General features: G+C 32.8%; 1 protein-coding gene across 2 annotated transcripts in view; it reads left to right on the plus strand.

Annotated features, from left to right (window-relative positions):
- ush (Zinc finger protein ush) overlaps positions 1–22,847 on the plus strand; it is a 614,796-nt gene that overhangs the window by 101,802 nt on the left and 490,147 nt on the right. The window contains exon 1 of one of the 2 annotated variants that reach the window (XM_076400898.1): positions 6,369–6,749. The exons of the other annotated variant lie outside the window; for it this stretch is intronic. Coding sequence (XP_076257013.1) covers positions 6,710–6,749 — 40 coding nt within the window. The 5' untranslated portion in view covers positions 6,369–6,709. Of the gene's footprint in view, positions 1–6,368; positions 6,750–22,847 lie in introns of those variants that run through there. 2 annotated transcript variants of the gene reach the window in all.

A 22,847-nucleotide genomic window follows, 5' to 3' on the forward strand; every position in this document is an offset into this window, starting at 1 on the left:
AAGCTAAAGGAGACTTTCGTTTTTCTTTTGTAGGCTAAGTACTTATCGGACAACCCTATTTCCCAAATTAAAATTAAATTTGACTAGTTAGGCTTAAGTTAAGAATAACACTTTTTCAACAAGTTCGTGTGGTTTGGTTGGCTTCAATCTTCTGATTCCCTACATATTTTATATTTTAAGGTTATTTATTGGTAATTGCTCGAGGAACTGTGTTTTGCATTACGATTTGCACCCCACAAGTTCAAATATGCCTTATAATTTACTGATAAATCAATATTTTTGGTATTATTTTTTATAACATCTTTATTAGATACGCTTAGTACAATCTTGATTATACATTAATTTATTACTACTTTTCATTTGTACTTGGATTAATTCGCAAGCAAGACGAGTGCGAAAATACATCAATATGTATTCCTCAATAATAAAATTATAACTTATAGCTATAGTTTACATTAAAGGTATACACTTTATATAAGTTCGTATGGTTTGGTTCGCTTCAATCTTCTGGCATCCTGCGCGCTGTCCAGCAGTAGTACTGCTTCCATGTTAGTATGAGTTTAGTAATCTTCTTTCGTGTTTCAAGGCGAAATCTAGGGTAACTTCGCAAATCCATTTGATTTCCTGGTCATCGCGCAGTTCTTCCGTTGATTACGTAACGATTCGCATTGGTAATCAATCGAAGAACCTTGTTTCGACAGCGTTGTATGACTAGTTCATTTGAATTTGTAGTGCAACCCCATAGGTCCAAATTAGCTTTATAATTGTCTTACAGATCAACCTCTTTGATGTTAGATCAAGTTGAGAATATCTTCCGACTAACCAGTATAATTGTTTTATTTTGGTTCTAATGTGTTTTGTTTTTTGTCTAACGTGATGTTTCCAATTTAATCTAGTGTCAAGATGGATTCCAAAGTATTTAGCTGTTTCTGCTTCAGGGCATCCATTGAGTTATATAATTAAGTTTTTATTATTTCGCCGAAATGCAAAATTAGCATGGACCGATTTGGATCTGTTGAATGAATGAAAGTTGAATTTTCCAATTTTTTGTCCCTTTGTAGATTTTGTTAACTGCCACTTGTACTTTTCTATTGACCTAAGCAGAAATATGTCGTTTTCCATAGTAATTGTGTCGTCAGCAAAGGTTCCAAGGTGTTCTTTTCTTCTGTTTGGTTTCTTTTGTTGTTGGAATGTTAGCAGTGTAGAGCAGATAGCTATTTAGACAAAAAAAAAAAACAATTAAAAATAAGTATATGTTTGCTCTATTTAACTCAAATCTTTATACAACTTCAGTATCTGTAACAATCTAAAACATTGATAAACTCTTATCACTGATAATTAATGCAAGATTGATATTATAATGTTAATAAAAATTGGAAATTGTCTCCTTAAAAATATTTTATTCCTTAATACGGGGCATCGTAATTTTATTGCCATTCCGAAAACTTCCTTATCTCTGAGGGTATCTCGAAGGTCTTTTTTTTGTTAAAATGGTCTAGGCCGAGCGGTAGTGTAAACCGTAAATATTGCCGGACAGTGAAACAGATGCGGTGAACGACAAGAACGGCGGAATATTTTCCGGTAAGTTCACACACATACACACATGCACCGAACGCAACTAACAGTAAATGCAGCGCGTACACGCGGTGTACTCGGGGCCGGCCAAGCCCCCCGGTGTCCGCACCTCAACGCGCGGTCCCTTAACAATTTTTTCCATCCGTTTCTTTTTCGGATTAGTTCTGTGGCGAGTAGCCCTGGGCCGTACGGATACCCGGCCGGCGTTAGAAAGACGCGGGCTCTCGAGAGCACGGATTTGTTGTTTACAAAAGAACAAACGCATGTCTAATGTGTACGAGATTGATAACGCTTGTTTCCGATAAGCGAAAACAAGAAAATACAGCGGCGGACTGAGTGTGCGCCGCGCGACGTTGCCAATTCGTTTGAATTGTTTTCGCATCGGTCGGTTCACGCGATCGCACGCGACTTTCAGATGTTTGAGAATAGACTGTGGTCGGGAAGAATTTATCTGTTATAAAACAATTGACGGTCTTGGTTATTTCGATTTCTTTCTATACTGTTGTTAGTATTAATAATATTTAATATAATATACAATAAGTTTGTTTAATTAGTTTTTACATTTCTGAATAATCTGTCCTTGTAATATCCTAATATACGAGTTTCTAAGTTGAATTTTCCAATCTTTCGTCAATTTGTAGATTTTGTTGACTGCCACTTGTACTTTTTCTAGTGCCCTAGGCAGATATATGTCGTTTTCCATAATAATTGTTAATTTAATTAGTTTTTACATTTCTGAATAATCTGTCCTTGTAATATCCTAATATACGAGTTTCACCCCTGAAAAATATTTCTATCGAACCGAGAACTAGAAAACCTGTCCTAATACAATTTTAAACATTATTCTTTTTATGGTAATTAATTTTTGAGATATAAGAATAGTCAACAGAGGCAACCAAATAAAGGGTGGGCGTTGCAACAATTTGTGATTTATGTTTTCTTTTAATTAATTTTACATTATATGTTAATGATACTATAATAATATTTCTTTCTATATTATTGCTAGTATTAACAGTTTTTAATATAATGTATATAAGTTTGTTCCATTAATTTTTAATAAATTATTTCCTTCTTTATTAAAATACATTTTGTTAATTAAAATAACTTTTCTTTATCATTAGTTCTAATAATATCTTAACTTACGAGTTTCACTGCTGAAAAATATTTGGCTTGAAGCGATAGTTAAAAAGTCTGACCCAATACAATTTTAAACAATCTTCTTTTTATGACAATTAATTTTTGGGATATAAGTATTGTCAACAGTCATAAGTAGCCAAATAAAGGGTAGGAGTTTACCAACAATTGGTGTTTTGTGGTTTTGTTTCGTTGATTTTACACTCTATATTAATGTAACTATAATAATATTTCCTTATATATTGTTGTTAGTATTAAACATTTTTAATATAATGTACGATCATTTTTTTTCAATTAATTTTTATTAAATTATGTCGCTCTCTGTTAATATACATTTTATCAGTGAATATGACATTTCTGAATAATTTGCTCTAATAAGATTGTAACTTAGGAGTTCCAGTCCTGAAAAATATTTCGTAACACTCAAAGTCAGCCAAATAAAGGGTGGGTGCGGCAACAATTTGTGCTTTGTGCCTTCTTCTGTAAACTTTACACTCTCGGGCACACACTTTTTATGTTAATGTTACTATAATAATCTGGGTTTATTTCTTTTCCAACTTAAAAGGAATTTGAAAACATAATTTACTGTATATTGTAGTTATTGTATAGTAATTATTATATATGAACTACAAAAGATCAAGTATAACAAATTAGATATTAAGTTTAAATTTAAAATTGTATAGTTATATATGGTTACAGAAAATATAAAATATAGAAATATAAAAATATAAGAAAACAAATAATATATATAAATATGAAGATTAATATAAATATTGGTTACTATCGTTGGCAGTACTCCGGTTACGGCTAAAAAGTTCACCAGCCGATCGGCACTAATTGCATAACGGTGGATTCTTTCCCTTAAGAAGAAATTTATGTGTCAATTTGCTTTGGCCTATTCGAAGTGAATATTCACAGTTTGCGTCTGTTAATAGTGACAGTGTTAGAACCCTGATCGAACTATTTCTTCATTTCCCACAGCTTATTATTCTCCATCAGGTCACATTCGAGCTGGTCTAATTGGCTAACGAGCAGATTAGTGGAGGATTTCAAATCTCTGCTCCAAAAGAGGAAGTTCTCCGGTAGGGACCCTTCGCTCTTCCCCGTAATCCGGTCTTTCCTTGCTCTTGATTCCAGTGTGAGAGGGAAACCACATATATATATATATATATATATATATATATATATATAACGGTTTTGCCGCTTATTTTCAAGTTAGTATTTAATTCGCAGATAAGTGTTCTAATGGGTGATCTGGTTGAGTTGATTTAAGAATTTCCAAAGAGGTCTTTGGATCAGAGGCGATTACTGTTGTCTTGTATTTTTATGAAAAAATGTGGAGCGCTTCACGATTTTGCATGCCATAGTAGCGCAGTAAACTTCTCAGTGTCGATCCAATTTTATAAAAACGAAGTGACACGCTCTTCTGGTATAACACCAAAAACTGTACATAAAACTAGACCAGCTAAGATTGGACCTGCCGGATGAAAATAAACTGTGAGAAATCAAAAGCATATATATTATAATCGTCAAAAATAATGGATACATCAAGAAGTAAATTATTTATACTCTCCCGGCTGAGCATAGGACACTGTAGTCTGACATATGTTTGTTCTTGAAGAACGAACCTTTTGAAATATGTATTGTACGCAGATCAACAATCACAGTGAAGTACATACTGACATCATGTAGGAAATACTCACAACTAAGACAACAACACGATATTGGGGACAAGCTAAAGGGCATCCTTGATAGAGGCAATCGGGATAACTTGTTACCTTCCTCAGAGATTCTGGCTTATATAATGAAATATATACCATTAAAATAATCTTCACTAAGATAAAATAAGTGCGCTAAATATTATCACTCACATCAATCAAATACTAGTACTCGGATTACTACATTATAGAATACTATTGTCATGTGTTTGTATCCAACAACCATTTATTTTGCTATACATTTCTAGTTATATCTGTTACCTGGCGTTATAAATACTGGTATAGTTTTAACTTCTTCATGTAGTTAAACTTAATTTATAAATATTATTATTAAATTATATATACTACAAAATATGTAACAACGACCTTAAAAAGTTCGAGAGGCTGACGGGTCTTTAATTAAAAATAATTTCCAGTTTCAAGGAAAACCACAAAGAATTCCTTTTAAGTCAAGAAAAATTGATACTAAACCAATCTTGCTGATTTTTGTATCCTAGTTAGTTTTAGAGTAAAAATAACGTGTTCACACCATTTCTAATCCTCTTGATTTTATCGTGGTTGACCAAATATTCATCAATATTCAGTCATGGTTAATCAACGTCCATCTTTAAATTTATTCTAGATTTTTGTGTCAGTGTTTCAGTGAATCTAATATACATTGCGTATGTAGATTTCGTATCAAAACCAAAGCTTCAACTAAAAAGAAATCGCTCAAACTGCTTAGTAATATATTTAAAGTTATTAGCAGATCGCTTTACGTAAATATATTATTTCATATATCAAGCCTAAAATTTATTATAATTGATATAATAAGATAAAGAAAGTATTTGGCATAATATTTTATATCAGGCGTATATATTAGCGAAAAATGGGTACAATTTTCACCCGTTTTCCAATATGTGGTCGAGTGTTTTCTTGTCGAAGAAAAACATTGTTATGTCTTCAAATCCTCGTTTTTAAATTTCTTTGGTTGTCACGTCGCTCGCTAACGCTCTTCATCTTCGGTTTCATAATCACTATTTCAAAACGTTGAAACCAGTATACACATATTGAAATCGATGGAGCATGGTTGTTATAACTTCCGCGCAAAATTCGATGATCTTCAGTTGCATTTTTCTTCGAACTGATGTAAATCTTCCCGAAAATATGATTTACTCGGTATAAAATCAGATATTTTCGACGCACTGAAAAATATTTTTGTTCATCCTTCGACGAAATGACGCATACTGAAAAGTGAAGCTTTAACATGAAGTTAGTTACAAATGTACCCAATGAGATTTAATATACAGCAACACCTTCTATTGTAAATCCTTTAAAATTAATTCATAGGCCTGATAATCCAATCATCAATTTAAATACTACAAGATATTTTTCGTGAATCAGTCTGAGTGAAAATTAATCAAGAAAATTTTTCAAGAAAGGCAACAAAATACAATTTCAATTCTTCTATCATTGGGTTACCTATATTTTTTTTATTACTGAGCTCTTGGTGTTTTTATTTAGGCTCACCTAATAGGACCAATTAAGATATTAGAACTAACTCTCTATGTTGCCACGTTTAGTAATGTTTGATATTTACAATGTTTAAATTAAATTCATTTATGTAATTTAATTCACTGTTTTTTATATTAAAAAAGAAGTGGATATATATATACTGATCGTGACAGGATTTGACAGTGATAATCCAAGAGATACTTGAAACATATTTTTAATGAACACTTGATACTGAAAATATCTAAAAAAAAGTCCTTATATTGACTGTAACTATCTGCAGTTTTGTTATATAATTAGTAATGCAATATATTAAATTGAATCTAAAAGATATGTATAAAACAGAATAATTAAATTGCTATAAAAAAATATATGGCATTGTTCGATAAAACTAACAGAGCGGCAACACCGCGTCGAAAAGCAACAATCGGTGTGACTCACTGGCGCGTTCTCCCAGTCCGTCTCTACTTGGAATAGGGTGAGGTTAACGCGCGCCCTCTGCCGCCGGACACGCGAACTGTCACAAGTGTCAAACGGAGCCGGCTAACTCACGAAAACAATTGAGATCGCCACTGCGCTTTTTTATATTGTTTATCCCTTATTGCCCTTACGTTTTGTTGTGTTATTATTTCTGTTTTGTACCAGTGTCAGATGTGATTTCGTTCATTTTATGTTGTGTTCTAGCGTGCCATGTGACTAGTTTTTATTTTCGTACATAGATATATATTTTGTTTTCGTTCATAGTCTTGTTGTGGCCGCAAAACTTTTCTTTGAGTTTTGGAACGGCAGCGATGTCCAGACGCAAGCAAAGCAATCCTAAACCGCTTAAAAGTGAGTGTTGTCATTCTAATAATTATTGCTTAATTATTGTGGGATTTTATTTTTCGATGTCGATAACATTATGGAGATAAGTAAACTGTAACGTACAGTTTGAGTTGTGATGTTTGACTTATTTAATGTTTCAAACGATTATATGTTTTTAACTTATTCAATGGTAACCATTCTCCTTTCCCCGCCGTACTAGGTTATAATGTTGTGTTGTTGTTTTCGCTTAGGTTTGATAGTTCAAACAAATAAGTGGATTTTATGAAAATAAACGATGTGTAACGAATTTTATGAATGAATGGAATATGAAATTATTAAAATAAAGAGATTTTAATTCATAAACCGAGGAATGTACCTTTATATACACGCATATGTCTGATAAACAGTTAATAATAAACAATACACCGGAATGCATGTCTATTAACAAGGGTAATAATGTTGTTATTGTTTTCCGGTACTAAGAAGTTGTGCTATTATTGTCCTTTTCATACAATTTAATTAGGTCTTATGTTTTTAAAGTTTTTAAAGTTTTAATACAACAGTAGCAAAATAAATAATAAATGAATAAACAATCAAGTGTGTGAAAAATAATAAAAAATGTAGCGTTAAAATATTATATATTCCTTACAATCACAAGAACTCTGTTTGTCAATATTCATTAAAAAATCTCTAAAAGCAAGTCACTGACTAGTTCTTATTATTATAGAATAGAAGAACTTGTTTGTCAAAAAGTTAAGACACAATATATGAATAAAAATTAATTACGCGAAGAAATGCCTGGAATATGTAATAGGAGAGTTAAAACCTCTTATCTCTTTCAATTTCTCAGCAAGTCAGGTAAATGTTTTATTTAATGTCGTCGTTTTGCCAATGTTGCGCGGTTTCACTTACATTTTGGTGAGCTGCATATATTGCGACACGAGACTTGCAACTCGGTGGTTCGACTACGTAGTATATGAGTATATATGAAACGTATGTTATTTAAAACCAAAACGTTTAATTCACTTTAAAATTATTTTATTTTAACTAATAAAGGTGGATTATTTAGATACCGATTTCTCCAATTATCTTCGAAGTGGTGTATTAGTGGCGATATATAACACCTTTTGCCTGAAGAACCGACCAACCGACCGTGAATCATCCTTATCTCGTTTGGACAGCTTTCGGTTGAAGTAAAATTATTTTTGGGTATCGAATGTAGCTTCGTCTGCTGTTGGAGGTTTGATCATCTTTGATTCTGAATTGTATGGTTTTTATCCAAATTTCCCAATCGTTTCCCAAGTTTTGTTGTTTCTAAATTGCTGCCAACAATTCAATAATCTACGGTTGAACAACTGAGCTAATACCATAAGCCATTGGAAGCCATACAACCTGAACTGCAAACTTCTGCCGTAAATCCTATACATAGGTTTATTTATAACAGTTTTAGGTCGCGTTTGTTAGCATTGCACTACGTTGTTCATGGCTAGATAACTTTGTACAACTTAAAACCATTTTTGGCTACCTTACTGCTTGAACTACGGTGCATCAATCCAAACTCAACTGAACAATGTAAAGGAATGCATCCAGTAATTGCGGAATGTTCACCAGTCGAATGTCAGTTGAAATTCTAATTTGAACTAAATGAGAATAGCCTTATGGTCTAGTTAAGAAATGTGTAAGGTTTAAAACAATAGCTATTTATTTACTTCAATATTATTTTGTTTTAACACACTAAAGTGGCGACAATACTGCCCATTGGATTCCATATTACCGTGGTCGGAACCTTCATAATGCACTTTGTAACACATCACTCGCTATATCATGTCTATTAAAATTTCATTTGTTTGTATTGAGTTTCCTTTTGGATATTAATCTGGCAGGTCTCTAAAGTTATAATAATCAGTCCATTTTTTGCAACTTATATAATTTGATCCTTCAACGGGCCATTTAACGATGCTTATTAATGAAGTAATTTAGAATTATTAAAGATAAATAGATAAATTTCATATTTTGGTGTTTATACGTTTTCTTATAGCTCTCCCATCATAATTTAAAACCACTCTCGGTTCTAAAAGCAAAACAAGAGGTTTTTTCTTGCTTTGAAATCGACATCCTAATGTATATAAAGAATTTGAACAGACCTAGATCGAGAAATAATAAAAAGTCAGGGCACTATACTAATACTTTTTATCGGTCTTTCTGTTAAAAAACAATGATATGTTTATAAAATGAGTAGTAACAAACGTATTCACTTAAACAAAATGTAACTTGAATCTCTTGAAATAAACAAACAACTTACATATATATAACATGTTATAGTCCTCAAAAGCAAAACATTTCAATCAGTTCCTGAACGAATAAACACTATTCCACTTAAGATATCATATTACGATAACCAGATTATGCTAGTCAATGTTGTTTAAAGAAAAAATAAATTTAGGATTATAGGCTTCTGATTTTCCGTAAAATACCTCTATTTATAATCTCGAAAAAATCCACTTTAAACAAGTTAATTTAATTAAAGTTAAGTAAAAGTTGCGGGTTACTAACGCGTCATTCTAGGGAGATCAGCATGGCATGCTGATCGAAAGCGAAAAAATAGAACTAAATATTAAAATTAGCAAAACAAAACTGACATAATGATATTTGCATAACGATTCTAAAATGTTTTGTTAATCTCGAATATTTCAAGATTTGTCAGGTTGAATCCCTTATTAATTTAATTTCCAATTATTGAACAAGAATTCACCGCTGGAATACGGTATATAAGAAAAACAACAAAATAAACTAATTTTATTTCCTCAATGATCGACCCAACAATATTAGCATGTAGCCAACGACAACTGACATATACGTGAATCTTATTTGACAGCGAAATTAAAATAATTTTATGTTAGATGTTTTCATTTGTTCTATATATGGAATTTGTTCTTTGAGTGTTTATTTTATAACTCATGGACTGAAAAGTCCCAGGCGTAATATTGGCTTTATTCATCAACATAATCTTCATCAAGAAACAACATTTCAATACCACTTTTGTAGAACGATTTATCTTTTGCCTCAAAATACGCCTGTCACCAGTTGCTGTTCACTCAGATCACGATCTTTTGCTTCCGAAGTGAAGTGATGGATCCATGTTTCATCCGTTGCCACATATCGAGAGAAAAATTCTGGTTTGTTACGTTTAAACATGGCTAAACACTCCTCAGAATCATTAGCACGTTCTTATTTTTGGTTAACAGTGGGCAAACGACACCCAGCAGAGTCATAGTCAAATGTCGTGCAATATAAAACCAACACTTTTGATATCTGGGATGTTAGCTAACTCACGCAACTTCGCTTTTCGATCATTCAAAACGATTTTGTGGATTTTTTCTGGTGTTACCACCGCATTTGGACGTCGAGATCAACGTTTTATTGTTTGTATTATTGTTGTTTCTGATGGAGCCGAGATAACACTTTTCAAAACACGAAATTGTATGAAAACACTCCTAATACAGTAACTCATAAACTTATAATATTATGAAATTTTAACAGCTCTCTTTTGAAGTTTAGTACCAACAGAAAAAGCGGTGAATGCAATAAAAGTGCATCTACGTGTTAGGCCCCATACTTTTCTGTCCATGTGTTTTATGGAAATAGTGCCAATAATTTTAATTTATTTATTGTTTTTTAGGGTAAATGATATGACTCAGTGAATGGAGGTAAAACGAAATGAAACAGTGGTGTTTACATTATGTGACCGTTATTTATTGAAGTAATATAAAATATAAAAATACAAATAATAAAACGGATGGCAGCGGAGTTACCTGTTGACAAGGCTTGGGCAGTCGATGGTGGCACGTCTAAACCAAACGATAGTCGGGTATTGAATGAATGGAAATACCCTTCAATAACATCCCAGATGAACGTCTCGGTGTTGCCAGCTATTCGTTATAGGGTTCTAGTTGGCGCTGCTGGCACCCCGGCCGTGTTCAACATCTGGGATTATATTTCTGGGTATTTTGTAGACCGTTATTCCACAATCTAAAATTCGACATGCCTCAAGGTCGCTACAGTTCTACAGGTATTTGTTATAATAAAAAATACAAGCACTAGAGCAGTACAACGAAATGTTTGTATGATAGCAATGGGAATAGTACGTAAGACTTATTTTTTATTCCTTTCCCCTATGAAGGAAAAAATAAAACTCCGTTCAGACCTTCTCCATCGTTTTTTGAAATCACAACCTTAACCCATTTTTATGATCTTACGTAAGAATCATAAGGATTCTACTCAGCCTATTATATGAAAAAGTAAGACAGATTAAACCTCTTTGCATTCATCTAACTTAGTATATGAACAGTCTTTGATATAGTACTAATACGTTAGTACACATTGAAGTGATCGAAATATCGCGGCGTCACACTCTACTGGCAGACAAATAATCAATGAATTCAAGGATGAGATGATGCAGATGATTTGATGATATATGTTTATTTTGTAAAAGCCATCATAGCCTCCCATAATAAATTGATGTTTGTTTTCAATATATCTGCGAATTGTCTTATATCAACCGACCTGAACAAATTTGTTTTGGCGTTTTTTTTTGTCGATTACATTATCGCTCTTTATTTACATTAATATTTGCATCGTCTGGTTCCTATAATAAAAATTGATATCTCCGTATCAGAGTGGCCAAATTGTTTTTACGCTCGTATCGCATACTATGTGGTGTCGTTCAAAGAAATGTGATTATTACTCGATAAAAACGATGAAATTGTTAAGTTAAACGTAAATATTTTCACATGCAACTTAAATTATAGGACGGACTAACGCATACCGAATAATTACAATGAAAATATTGTTTTTTCAGGACGTTTTAAAACAATTTAGAGAGCGGTAACTGTTAAGCGTGATAACGAGACAAAAACAATCGAGCATTGTAGTAGTGGGCGATAAAAATGGAGCTTATCAATTAGGCAACATGGACTAGAACGTGATAAATAAAGTTGAACATTTTAGGTTTCTTTCTAGAAATTAAACAAAATCGTTTTACTTTTCATATTATCAAAGCTTAACCCTTTAAGAATATATCCTTAACGCAAAATTTTATCGGAGATATAGATGTTGTACGCGACATTTATTCGAGACGGTTGACATGATATCTCCAGCTCTATGGATTCAATTTATTTGAAATTTGATGTCAGACTTATGTCAACCAATTTTATTATGCATCGAATAAAGTAGTTTCTTCATTTTCAAATGCCACTTCACTAAAACAGCTAAATCTTTGAAAATTATTGAAATTTTGAAAGATTTTTTTAAGAGCATATTCTTACGGTTGTTAAGCTTTAAAAATATGAAAAGAAAAACGATTTTCTCAAATTCATAGATTAGCATACGCCCTAAATATACCCTTCTTTAAGACTTTTGATGATGAAATAGCGTCTGTGTTATTTTCAGTAATAATTGGAAGTAAATGGAATTCGAAAGTCTTTATATCAGGAAGAAAAATATTTGGAAAACGGCCAGTAATATTTATTGAAAGTATCAGTGTAAACAACTGTTAAACAACCTAACCTAACTGTTAAATTCGCTGGTTTTGATATTCCTCTATATAAAATAGTACTTTTCTATACAGTATTATTGAGTTGTTTGGCTTTTACAGATTCCTCATTACTTTTGTTGTTTTATTTAGAGAAATCTGCTAGCGAATCGCATAAAGCACTTTAAAAAACTTAGGATGATGCTGCTCCGTCATATCCGAGTTTCCGATTTTGGTTTCAATGAAATTGATGACAATGACAATGAACGGTTTGGAGAACCAAACATTTTTAAAGACAATGACTAGCAAGACTTACTGGAGGAAACCTAGTTCAAGCTCTTCATAACTTTCATATAACTTAGTAGTTAATGAATTATTTGTTTGCGGATGTTTATATGCGATGGAGAAGATCCATTAGAAAGGAAAACGTTTCAATATTGCGATTTCATTGCTTACTAGGGAGAGAAATAAGTGATCATCAGTGTACTTTGACTTGCGAGGAAAAATGGATCTGCTAGAACAATCATATACGCAAATAGCCATGAGTTAGAAAGGAACAGCCATCCTCATCGATGTCTAAGAAGTATATTGTGGCAAGCAGATTGTTTCTGGTGTTTCTTTTTTAATTTCACCTAACGGTTTGGTGCATCTATTTGCTTTTTATTACTGATTGAGTTCAAGTAAGGATTTTGTTAGAATGGTTTGCTATAGCTTCTAATTCCTTTAGAATGAAAGTTGGCTTTCAAGCAGACACTTCGTAATCCACTTAACGGGTACTTTTGTTTTAACCTAAATTATTTAGGTTTAGTAACTTATTGATAGGTTAGTCATATTAAAATAGCCCGTAAAAGCAACATTTTGTTCTTGTATTTGAACTGTTATTTGACTAAATCAAAATCTTTAACACACTTATAATGTCTTTTCGTACGTTTCGTTACGTTCAAGTGTCCCAATGAAGCTAAATTTTTTCAAGTTATGGTAATGTTTGATCTGCCGTGTATCTCTGAAGTTTTTTGGATATTTGGATTGTTAGTATATTAATATTGATGGTATATGATATGCCATTATTTCCAATTTTTCCAATAAAATTCGCCGTCATAAACTATATTCGGCATTTTTGTTTAGCATAGATTCTTTAAGTTTAATATTATCACGTATCGATCAGATCTGATGAAAAAAAGATATTATTTACTTGGAAAATAAACATGGCCCATGTTCCAAAGTGAGATTATGCAGCCTTATCTCGAACATGCAGAAGTATAAATAAATAAGTGTCGTTTTCAGGGCTTACAACCTTGAACAAAAATTAAAAATATTTACAGTATTAATCATAGAACTCTGGCCGAAAGTTTTATACCGTGCGACTGTTATGCTAGGGATGCCGAAAAATATCGATATATCGATATTGTTTTGCGATTTTTTGCGGTAGTTGCGAAAGAGTTGTAAAATATCGATATTAAAAACATAGGATTTTTGAAGTAATGTATAGAACTTTTAGTTCGAGATTACTCTCCTTGGTCATTAAACACATTTTTGGTGAAAAGTAGAAAAGGAGTTGTAAAAGTTCGATATTAAAACCATATCGATCGAGATATTGTAATCTTGCGTTAAAAATTAGGGTTGGAGTGAAGGAATATCGATAGTGTTAAAAAGAAGTATCGATATTTTTTTGTCCTCCGATATATCGATTTTTTTCTCCACTGCTGACTGAAAACTGGTTTGGTGAAAAATCGAGGTATCGGCCGCTAGTTTAAAATATCATGACTAAAAGTTGCAAACTAATAAGTATATATTTATTTCTATATTTCGAAATTATGTGTTTATGTATTTATGTCAAAAATGTGTATACATTCATCACATTTTAATCGGCATATTAGACGAGTGTTTCCTAATGAGATCTTGTTGTTCTTTAAATTATTTCATTGTTTATTAATAAGATCTGTAGATTGGGGTACCACTTGGCTTGTCTACAGGCAACTGTAAAGTCATCGTAGATTAAGATGTAGCCATCGATGGCAAATTGGCGTTGAAGCGAAGTTGAAAATATTGAAGCTTTAAATTTAAAATTTTATTAATTTAATTTTAATGTTAAAATATTAATATTTTGACCAGTTCTTCATGCTGGCCAGTGTTTAAGTTAACAATAAAGAGTTGATGATGAGACAGTTTTGAAACGTTGAGAGGAATTATGAAAGTTTGTAAAGGAGTCGTGTATATTGTTCATAGTATAATTGGAGTCGAAGCCAAAATGAATTGAAGGAAAGTTTTCATGTGATATATTATTTATAATATATAGACAATAAGTAGTAAAAGAAAAATGGCCTTTAAATAAAAATATGTTCAAAGTGATGAGTGTGTAGTAAAGCTAATCAAATTTATTAGTAATATGTAGTAATCAAGTTGTCGTTCGACCTTCGTAGAGTAAAGACGTGTTTGGAGCGACGGTCAGTGTAATAAATTTGAAAGTGTACTACCTGTGCCACAAATGCGATTTTAAAAAATAAGTAAAAACCGTGACGACAATAACAGTGTTAAAACTGCGCGTTAAATGTTTAGTGAAAATGTGTTTAAAACGATGGTCACTGCAATAAAGTAACAAAGGTAAAATTTTGGGGGCTGTTAAGGGTCGGAGGTGCATCATCTGTACCACAAATGCGGCGTTATAACGGTTCTGAAACAAATACCGGTACTGAAATTTTTGTAAAAACGTGAATTAAACTATTCATTAAATAAAAATGATTAATAGAGAGAACCAGAGACTAAATGAGATGGAAACACAATCCTCAACGTCAGGTGAAGCTTATCTGGCACAACAGAATCAAATCTTTTGTCAAGAAAACCATAAGAGAACGCAAAATGAGCAAGCTCTCTATAATGCGTATATTAACGAAAAAACAGCCCGACGGAATCTGGAAATTGCACTAACAAATATGCAAAAACAATTAGATGCACTACAACTCCTAATAAAAAACCAAAACACATACAATCCAACTAGCATTCCCGTAGTGAACCAGTGCACTGAAAACAAATTGCCTGTAAACTATGAAACAGACGAGGAAGAATTGCAAAAAGAAGTAGGCTGGATAACAGTTAAAAGAAATAAGAAACGAAAAGCAAACTATACACCTGAAGCTTCACCACAACAACCAAAAACCATTAAAGCACAAGAATTGAATAAAGAAATAAAAGTGCCGAGACCACCTCCAATTATAGTAAGTAATGTCACAGACTTTGACTTGCTATATGAAACAATGAAAACAAATTATATACTATTTAGAGCAACAACATTAAACAATGGACAAATCAAATTAAACGCCGAATGTCGTAAAACTTTTACGAAAATTGCTGAGTGCTTGGAATTCCTAAAATTACAATGGCACTCGTATGAAGATAAGCAAACCAGAGACATTAAAGTAATGGCAAGAGGGCTTCCACCGACAGCTAAAACTACTAAAATAGTGGAAGAGTTAATAAAAAATGGACTTAAATGTACTGACGTCACAAATATCCTGAAAAAAGAACGAAATAAAAATAACAATGGAGAAATAGTTGTCCAGAAGAAGCCTTTACCACTGTTTATGTTATCATTCCAACATAACACGGACATAAAAGCAATTTATGAAATTAAACAAATTCTAGGAGTCGAAGTAAAAATAGAACCTCTTAGAAAGGCAAATCTTGTGCCACAGTGCAAGAGATGCCAATTACATGGACACACACAAAAATTCTGTAAAAGGGAACCAAGGTGTGTAAAATGCTCAGGAAAACACATCACGGGAGAATGCAAAAAACCCAAAGGAACAAAAGCGAAATGTGCGAATTGCAATGAAGCGCATCCAGCAAGCTACAGAGGATGCGTAGTTGCGAAAACATTCCAAGAGAGAAGAAATAAAATCAGTCAGGCTAAAGAGCAAAAAACAGTGACTCAAAATAAACAACCAAAAATGTACAACGAAGTCAACGATGAAATGACCTATGCTCAAAGCATAAACCAAACCGCTCAAAAAGAAACAAAAAAAGAAGACGTTACAACCAACGAACTGCTATTGAAACTTATAGCAAAGCTGGACAACCAGGAAAAGATTATTGAATCGTTTTCTGAAAGATTACTTAAACTCGAAAACAATAGGGCGGTGGCCTCAAGAACTAAAAATGGCAAGTAAAGACATCCGCATCGCAATTTGGAATGCTAATGGGATTCAGAAACATCACGCTGACCTACAAGTATTCCTAGAATTGCAAAAAATAGATATTTGCTTAATATCTGAAACCCATTTGACAAAGGAATCCTTTATTAAATTTAGAGGATATTACTTTTACCACACCATTCATCCAGCTAACACAGCAAGAGGAGGAAGTGCAATAATAATAAAAAATAATATATGCCATCATCAAGAACCCGGACTCAGTTTAGCAGAAAATCAGGTAACGGCAGTAACTGTTATATCTAGCAAATACAGGGTTACATTAGCTTCCATATATAGCCCTCCAAGATACAACCAAAAAAAAGAAAATTACTTGAATGTTCTAAACAACCTAGGAGAAAAATTTATAATCGGTGGTGATTTCAATGCTAAAAATACAAGATGGGGATCTAGAATGACGACAACTAAAGGTAATGAATTACATAAAGCAGCTGCTGAGCTAGGGTGCAGTTACATGTCGACAGGAAAACCAACTTATTGGCCTACCGATCCAGAGAAAACTCCAGACCTGTTAGACTTCTTTATAGCTAGAAACATAACCACTAACTACATGGAAGTTGAAGAAAATTTTGACTTAAGTTCAGATCACACACCTGTGATTTTGACGCTGAGTGAAAACATTATAAGAAAACAACAAAATCCAACATTAACCAACAAGAGGACAGACTGGGAAGGATTTGTTGAAGAAATAAACAATCGAATTCAACTAAATGTTCCCCTTAAGACAGAAGACCAATTAAATTATGAAACCGAAAAATTCGTTGCAGACATCCAACAGGCTGCTTGGAATAACACTCCAGAAATTAAAACTTCAACCAAAGGAATAAATTACCCGAAAGAAATCAAGGAAATGGTAGCTGAAAAACGAAAACTACGGAAAAAATGGCAGCAAAATAGAACACCTGAAAATAAGAATATCTTAAACAACATAACACAAAGGTTGAAGAGGGAAATTTTGGAAATTAAAAACAATTCCATAAATAACTATCTACGAAATTTAACAGACGACAAGAACACAGACTATTCGCTCTGGAAAGCCACTAAATACCTAAAACGATCCTGTCTACATAGTCCTCCGATAAGAAACATGCATGGAAGTTGGGCACGCAGCAACCTGGAGAAAGCAGAAGCATTCGCTGACCATTTAGAGAAAACTTTCAAACCAAACGAAAGTGAAATTGAACATACTTTACCGGACATAGACGGCGAAAATTCGACAATTCAATTAACAACTCCGAAAGAAGTCACCAACGTTATTAAAACTAACATCAAGCCAAATAAATCACCAGGCTATGATTTAATAACAGGGCAATTGCTGCACAATCTGCCAAGAAAGGGTATTATAAAGCTCACTAACTTAATCAATGCAGCATTTCGACTGAAATATGTCCCAGACGTTTGGAAAATGGCTGAAATAATAATGGTTCCAAAACCTGGAAAATCACCAAATGATATAAAAGCTTATCGACCTATCTCACTGTTACCGATGATAGCTAAGGTATTTGAAAAGCTCCTCTTGAAAAGATTAAAACCAATTATAGAGAGAAAAAACCTAATACCAACACACCAGTTTGGGTTTATTACCAAAAATTCAACGATTGATCAAGTGCATAGAATAACAGATGTTATTGAAAAAGCCTATGAAGATAATAAAGTATGCTCAGCTGTATTCTTAGATGTAGCACAAGCTTTCGACAAGGTATGGCACAAAGGCCTCGTCCATAAGCTACAGAAAATATTACCGAAGCAACACACCGAACTATTAAAATCATACATCACAGCCAGAATGTTTAGAGTGAAACAAGAGGAAGCTTACTCTACAATAAAAGAAGCTAAAGCAGGTGTACCACAAGGAAGTGTACTGGGGCCAATTCTGTACCTACTTTATACATGTGATATACCACAAATCGAAAACATTACAATGGCTACATTTGCTGATGATACTGCTATTCTTGCTGTCGGAAACAATAGCGAAGAAGCAACCCGAAACCTACAACAGGCTACTGACGCTATAAATAAATGGACCCAAATCTGGAAAATACAAATTAACCAAAACAAATCTGTGCATGTTCAATTCACCTATAAACAGGCCGCGCTTACACCATTGACCATAAACCACACTGTCATACCATACAGCAATAATGCTAAGTATCTCGGAATGACACTTGATGCAAAACTACGGTGGAAGGAACATGTCAAAAAGAAAAGAAAAGAACTTGAGTTAAAATATAGAAAAATGTATTGGCTAATTGGAAGAAATTCTCAATTAACTATACATAATAAATTACTTCTATATAAACAAATATTAAAACCTATATGGACATACGGAATACAATTATGGGGATGTTCCGCAAAAAGCAACATAAATCTAATACAAGTTTTCCAGAACAAAGTCCTAAGAAGCATCGTAGGTGCACCCAGATATTACCGGACCATTTATTTACATCGAGATCTTCAGATACCGACTGTCAATCAAGAAATTAAAAGAATTGCAAAGAGACATGAGGAGAGACTTCACTCTCATGTTAATTTCGAAGTATTACAACTCTTGGACAACACCAAAACCGGACGCAGACTCAAAAGGACCAAACCATTTGAACTTGTGTAGTGTGTTGTAGTGTAGTGCAGTGAGGTGCATTAGAAAAACCTCAAAGTGTTAAAACAATTATTATTATGTTAGAGACTATGTAGGACTGATGAGTCCTATTAGATATATACCTAGATTTAAGCTATTATAAGGACAAATTGTAGGTTAGTCGGCAACGACTAGTAACAATGTATATAATTATAAAAAAAAAAAAAAAAAAAAAAAAATATGTAGTAATGACAAGAAAACATGACAAGTCCATAAATTAGTTTTATAGGATTTTTTAATTAGAAGCTTTATTGTCAAAAATCGGTACAATATATATTATTCACAGCTTTGTTTATCATTAGCCGCTACTTCTTCGCATCTTTCAGGCAATTTACGAATTCCATCTCGGAAGAACGATGTATCTTTTGAGGCTAACTATGAATCGAACAATTTTTTGGTATCTTCAGAAGAATTGAGGCATTACATAGACAGGCTACGACTCATAGTAGTCATCAGAAGGGGCAATCTGGAGAATACGGTGGGTGGGGTAGCGCTTCTCCTCTTAATGTTTCCAGTAGGTTTTCAGTGGTTTTGCAAGATGTGGTCGAACGTTGAAGAATAACTTTTTGTGTCCTTGCTCATATTCTGGCCGTTTTCGCGCAGTGTTCGACAGAAACGCATCAGTTGCAGTCGATGGGGATCCCCATTGATGGTTTCATCGAATAATACCTTCAAATCCTCGTTTTAATTTTTTTTTGACTGTTCAAAGCGCTCTCTTTGTATCGGAATCAAAATCATCATTTTTAAAACGTGAAAACTAGTATACACATCTTGAAATAAATGTAACATTGTTGCCATAAGCTTCATACATTATTCAATTATCTACCTTCAGCCGCCTTTTTCTTGAGGACCAGAGGAAAAGTGAAAAATTGATGAAGAGAAACAAGGGTCAATGAGGCGTCAGCACGAAGTAGGTACAAATATACCAGATGTGATTTATTACACGACAACACCATCTATTGTAAATCCTTTGAAGTTAATTTGTAGGCTTGATACTAGTAGTAATTCATTCATGTTAATTGTCTTATAATTTCCCTCATTAGTGTCAGTGTTTGTTACTTAACAAACATTATTTCGATTAATATATATATATATATTCTGATTGACGTTCCCTCTCAGTGAAATTAACTATAAAGTGTAGAACAACTTACGTATATTTACATACGCACAATCACTTTATACGAGCTTTAATACCACTGAACATTAACAGAGTGTTTGCGTGTACGTCCGATTCCATCACCATGTTATAAATGCGAAATGAGATTCCCACAAAAAGATAAAGCGGGAACTTAATGAACGTTTTTCAAAATAATGCATCCTTTGTATCGCTTTCAAATGGTCGCAGATTTATCTGGGCCGCACTGGCTTATCGTTGCGCATCTCCCTTTTTCGACTGATACCCGCTATTGATATCGCGTGGGTATTGTGAAATTAAACGTGCAGTTTTATGATTTCGGTCATATTATTGCGTTTCCTGTCCATTCGTCTTTGTATGTATAGGAACGAGCAAAAACAATCATGATGCTATTGTCATTAAATCATTTTTTTGATAATTTTTATTGTTTTTATTTCTAATCGATGTTGTTTCTGTAAAATATACTTAAAGTTTTTCATTATGTAACAACAGGATGGGTTAAAAGTAATTTCAGTTTTTTTCATGCTTTTCGAAGCAAATTTATTCATGTCATATACATTTCTGATTTTGGCGACAATACCGAAGAAGCAATTAGAGAACTATAACACGCAAGTAATAAGATAAGATAAAAATCAATGGGGGTAAATCAGGATAATAACAGATGGAGCAAAAGCTACTATTTTGATTGCCTATAACTTTAATCAAAGAAAAGACAAATAACTTTGGTTTTAAGTAACATTTTTTTTCTAAATATAATTATTAGTTATATTAAAATGAGCTGTACATTAAGTAACAATTACTGAAATTAAATAAATAAAATTGGATGCATATCGACGATTTTTTATTTTTGTTTCCGTGTGAATAACGGCAGCACCTACTTAAAATAAATAACATACATATATTTATATTTTTGTGTAAACCAGGTTACTTTACCTTCTGCTGTCTTAAGGGGTCAGCTGTCTCATGTAATCCCATCTTACGGTTTTGCAGAACTATTTTGTGGGCTTTTTTATATTCGTTGTAATAAAGACTTTATCCATAGTGTCAATGATTTAAGCACAATATTCTCAGGGTATCATTTTGTCAGTCTTAACTGTAAATGTATGCTAAGATTGACAACTATAAATATTTAGTTGCTCGTTAAGACTTCGCAGTGAAATTTATAAATATGACTTTACATACTATTACTACGATGTATTTTACGATGATAATGTTTTGTGTTGACACTCATCGTGATCTACGACATCTGTAATCTAGATACGTTTTTTCGTCTAGTAAGGAAGTGGTCTGATATATATCGTTGTAAATGGAATGTCATATACTAATTGATATATTATTTAATTATTTTGACACTATTGGAAATTTAGATAGGTATAACATATTATATATTCGTTGCTATATAATATGGTTCCTTTTATGTTATCTTGTAGGGTATATTTATCGGATTGCGTATATCTTCAGATTCTTTGTGGATTTGGTAGAGTTTTACGAACTATGGGGTGTTTAGTATTATTCTGACAACTATTGGCCCATTACGAGTTTAATTTCTTATTCAGGATGAATAAATTTAACCCAGATTCTGGTCGTGTGATAATATATAGGCTATGTGGTGATATTTGAAGGGTCTTGGTTGTAAAATATATATGTTATGTCATGTGATTAATAAGCTACTGTTAATTTGATCACATCCGCATGACGAGATTTCTTTTTCAATTGGTGACGTTGAGTTTTTAAGCATCATAGTTGGTCTAACATAAAATGCATTAATCAATTAAATAATTTTTTTGATTTAATTGATTTTACAGCTCTTACATGCCGTGGATGTGGAAAATCATGAATATGTAGAACAGGGTTATAGGTTGACTCTATTGGTTACCACTTATTTGCTCACTTTGCTTCGAGACAAGAACGTTGCGGGTTCAAATAATTGTAATCATGAGTCTTTGTAATTATTTCTGTATTATATTTAATTATGTTAGTTAAAACCCGCTACGGAATTATCTTATTGATCGCGCTCAGATTTTGTAAAATGAGTTGAAGGTACTGAAACTGGTTATTATGTTCTTGCATGCAGTTTGTTAGACGATATCTATTGGTGAAAATGTGAAGCGAACGTAAACTGTTATACAACAAACTGTGTTCGATTTTATTTTACTGAGTTATTTTATAAGCTCACAACTATATTTTCAAATAGGTAACATCAGAAATGTCAAGGATAATAAATTGAAATACTATTGGACATAAATCCTTAAAATCTTAGCAGTTGAAGAATCTATTAATTGCAGAGGTTTACATGCGATGGGAAAGATCCAAAAGAAGGAGAACTTGCTACTATATAAAGGGACCAAAATGCTAATTCGAGTGATTTAAAGTGAATCTACTACGACAATCTCAAGTGCAAATAGTCATGATCTAGTATAGACATCGCCACCGAGGCGGAATATTCATGGCATAATGTAATGTATTACTCCCGTATAAGCAAGCCTATTATTCCTAGTACTTTTCCTCGTGCCTTGTTTTCTTTTGTGAGATTTTTTAGTTTCTCTTTGAGAAACTATTTTTTTTTTGTGAAAGATACACATGTTGCAGGGCTTCTTGGCCAATAAAAATGACTAAATAC

The sequence above is a fragment of the Rhynchophorus ferrugineus genome, unplaced genomic scaffold (genome assembly GCF_030347505.1).
Source record: "Rhynchophorus ferrugineus isolate W39M unplaced genomic scaffold, kcgeb_rfMv2 rfM3, whole genome shotgun sequence".
Classification (NCBI taxonomy): domain Eukaryota; kingdom Metazoa; phylum Arthropoda; class Insecta; order Coleoptera; family Curculionidae; genus Rhynchophorus; species Rhynchophorus ferrugineus.